Source organism: Hippocampus comes, unplaced genomic scaffold (assembly GCF_001891065.2).
Source record: "Hippocampus comes isolate QL1 unplaced genomic scaffold, H_comes_QL1_v1.1 C16868284, whole genome shotgun sequence".
In the NCBI taxonomy this organism is placed as follows: domain Eukaryota; kingdom Metazoa; phylum Chordata; class Actinopteri; order Syngnathiformes; family Syngnathidae; genus Hippocampus; species Hippocampus comes.
This window is the reverse complement of record NW_017840346.1, coordinates 1-1,051: the sequence shown is the minus strand read 5'-3', so window position 1 is coordinate 1,051 and position 1,051 is coordinate 1. Positions and strand designations below refer to the sequence as shown.

Here is a 1,051-nt window from a genome sequence, read left to right as displayed (position 1 = left end):
ACCTGTCGCATATGGGCAAAGAAATCGGAATTGAGCTGCAGTGTAAACAAAAAAGTCTTAAGTATTCTTACGTATGTCTGGACCTTTGAAAACTGAGGACCCCCTATATCTAACTTGATCTTGCAGTATATTGAAGCATCCAAGCTGACATTTTCTGTTGCAGTTTCCCGTCAAGGTCAAATGGAGGCAGTCTGCAGTTACTTGGCACTGCCTTCGAATGTGTTCCAACTTTTCCAGGAGCACAAAGACACTGTGGCACCACTGCTGCATAGGTGGGTGTTTAATTTTTGCAATCATGTTTTGTCTGTCAACATAAATGATGAAATAAACTTTTTTTTTTTTTGCTTTAAGGTGGTGCAGCAGCCCAGCAATAACCAAACATCTGAAAGGCATAACTCAAACAGTCAGGTAATTTATTTGCTTTTTAACTTTGAGCCACGTTAGAAACTTCCTATTCAGTCAGCAAGTTCTTGTTGAACAGATACCCAAGGAGAAGAAATCAACTGATCGACCTCCCAGAGGACTATAGCGCTCTGCTCAATCAAGCCAGCCATTTTCAGTATGTGCAGCACACTTCCTTCATTCCAAAGGAAATTTTTGGCTTTCGAGGACTCAATCTTGTGTGCTTGCCCTCAGGTGTCCCAAGTCCGCAGATGACGAAAGGAAACATCCCACTTTGTGCCTATTCTGTGGCGCCATGCTGTGCTCTCAGAGCTCCTGCTGCTTCAGTCAGCTGAATGGAGAAGATGTGGGCGCCTGCACCGCACATGCCGCCACCTGTGGTGCAGGAGTGGGCATGTTCCTCAGGTGAGTTTCAAGACCCAAATATTAATTGTTCCTTCAATGTACCCACAATTTTGTCGTGTAATATCATTTCTACCTCCTGTCAGGATAAGAGAGTGTGAAATTGTACTGATGGCCAGTAAGACCAGAGGAAGCACATATCCCGCTCCTTATTTGGATGACTATGGCGAGACTGATCCTCATCTCGGGTAAGAATCTCTATTTGGTTCTTGTGTTTGCTGTCATAATAATAATAATGTTAAGAATA

General features: G+C 43.4%; 1 protein-coding gene across 1 annotated transcript; it reads left to right on the top strand.

The window, feature by feature from the left end:
• Positions 1-156: 156 nt before the first annotated feature.
• Positions 157-1,034, top strand: LOC109509359 (E3 ubiquitin-protein ligase UBR1-like). Its single transcript, XM_019859221.1, has 5 exons — positions 157-272; positions 352-408; positions 482-559; positions 637-807; positions 891-1,034. The coding sequence occupies exons 1-5, from the start codon at positions 181-183 to the stop codon at positions 994-996; spliced, it is 504 nt and encodes a 167-aa protein (XP_019714780.1). The 5' UTR covers positions 157-180; the 3' UTR covers positions 997-1,034.
• The last annotated feature ends 17 nt before the right edge of the window (positions 1,035-1,051 follow it).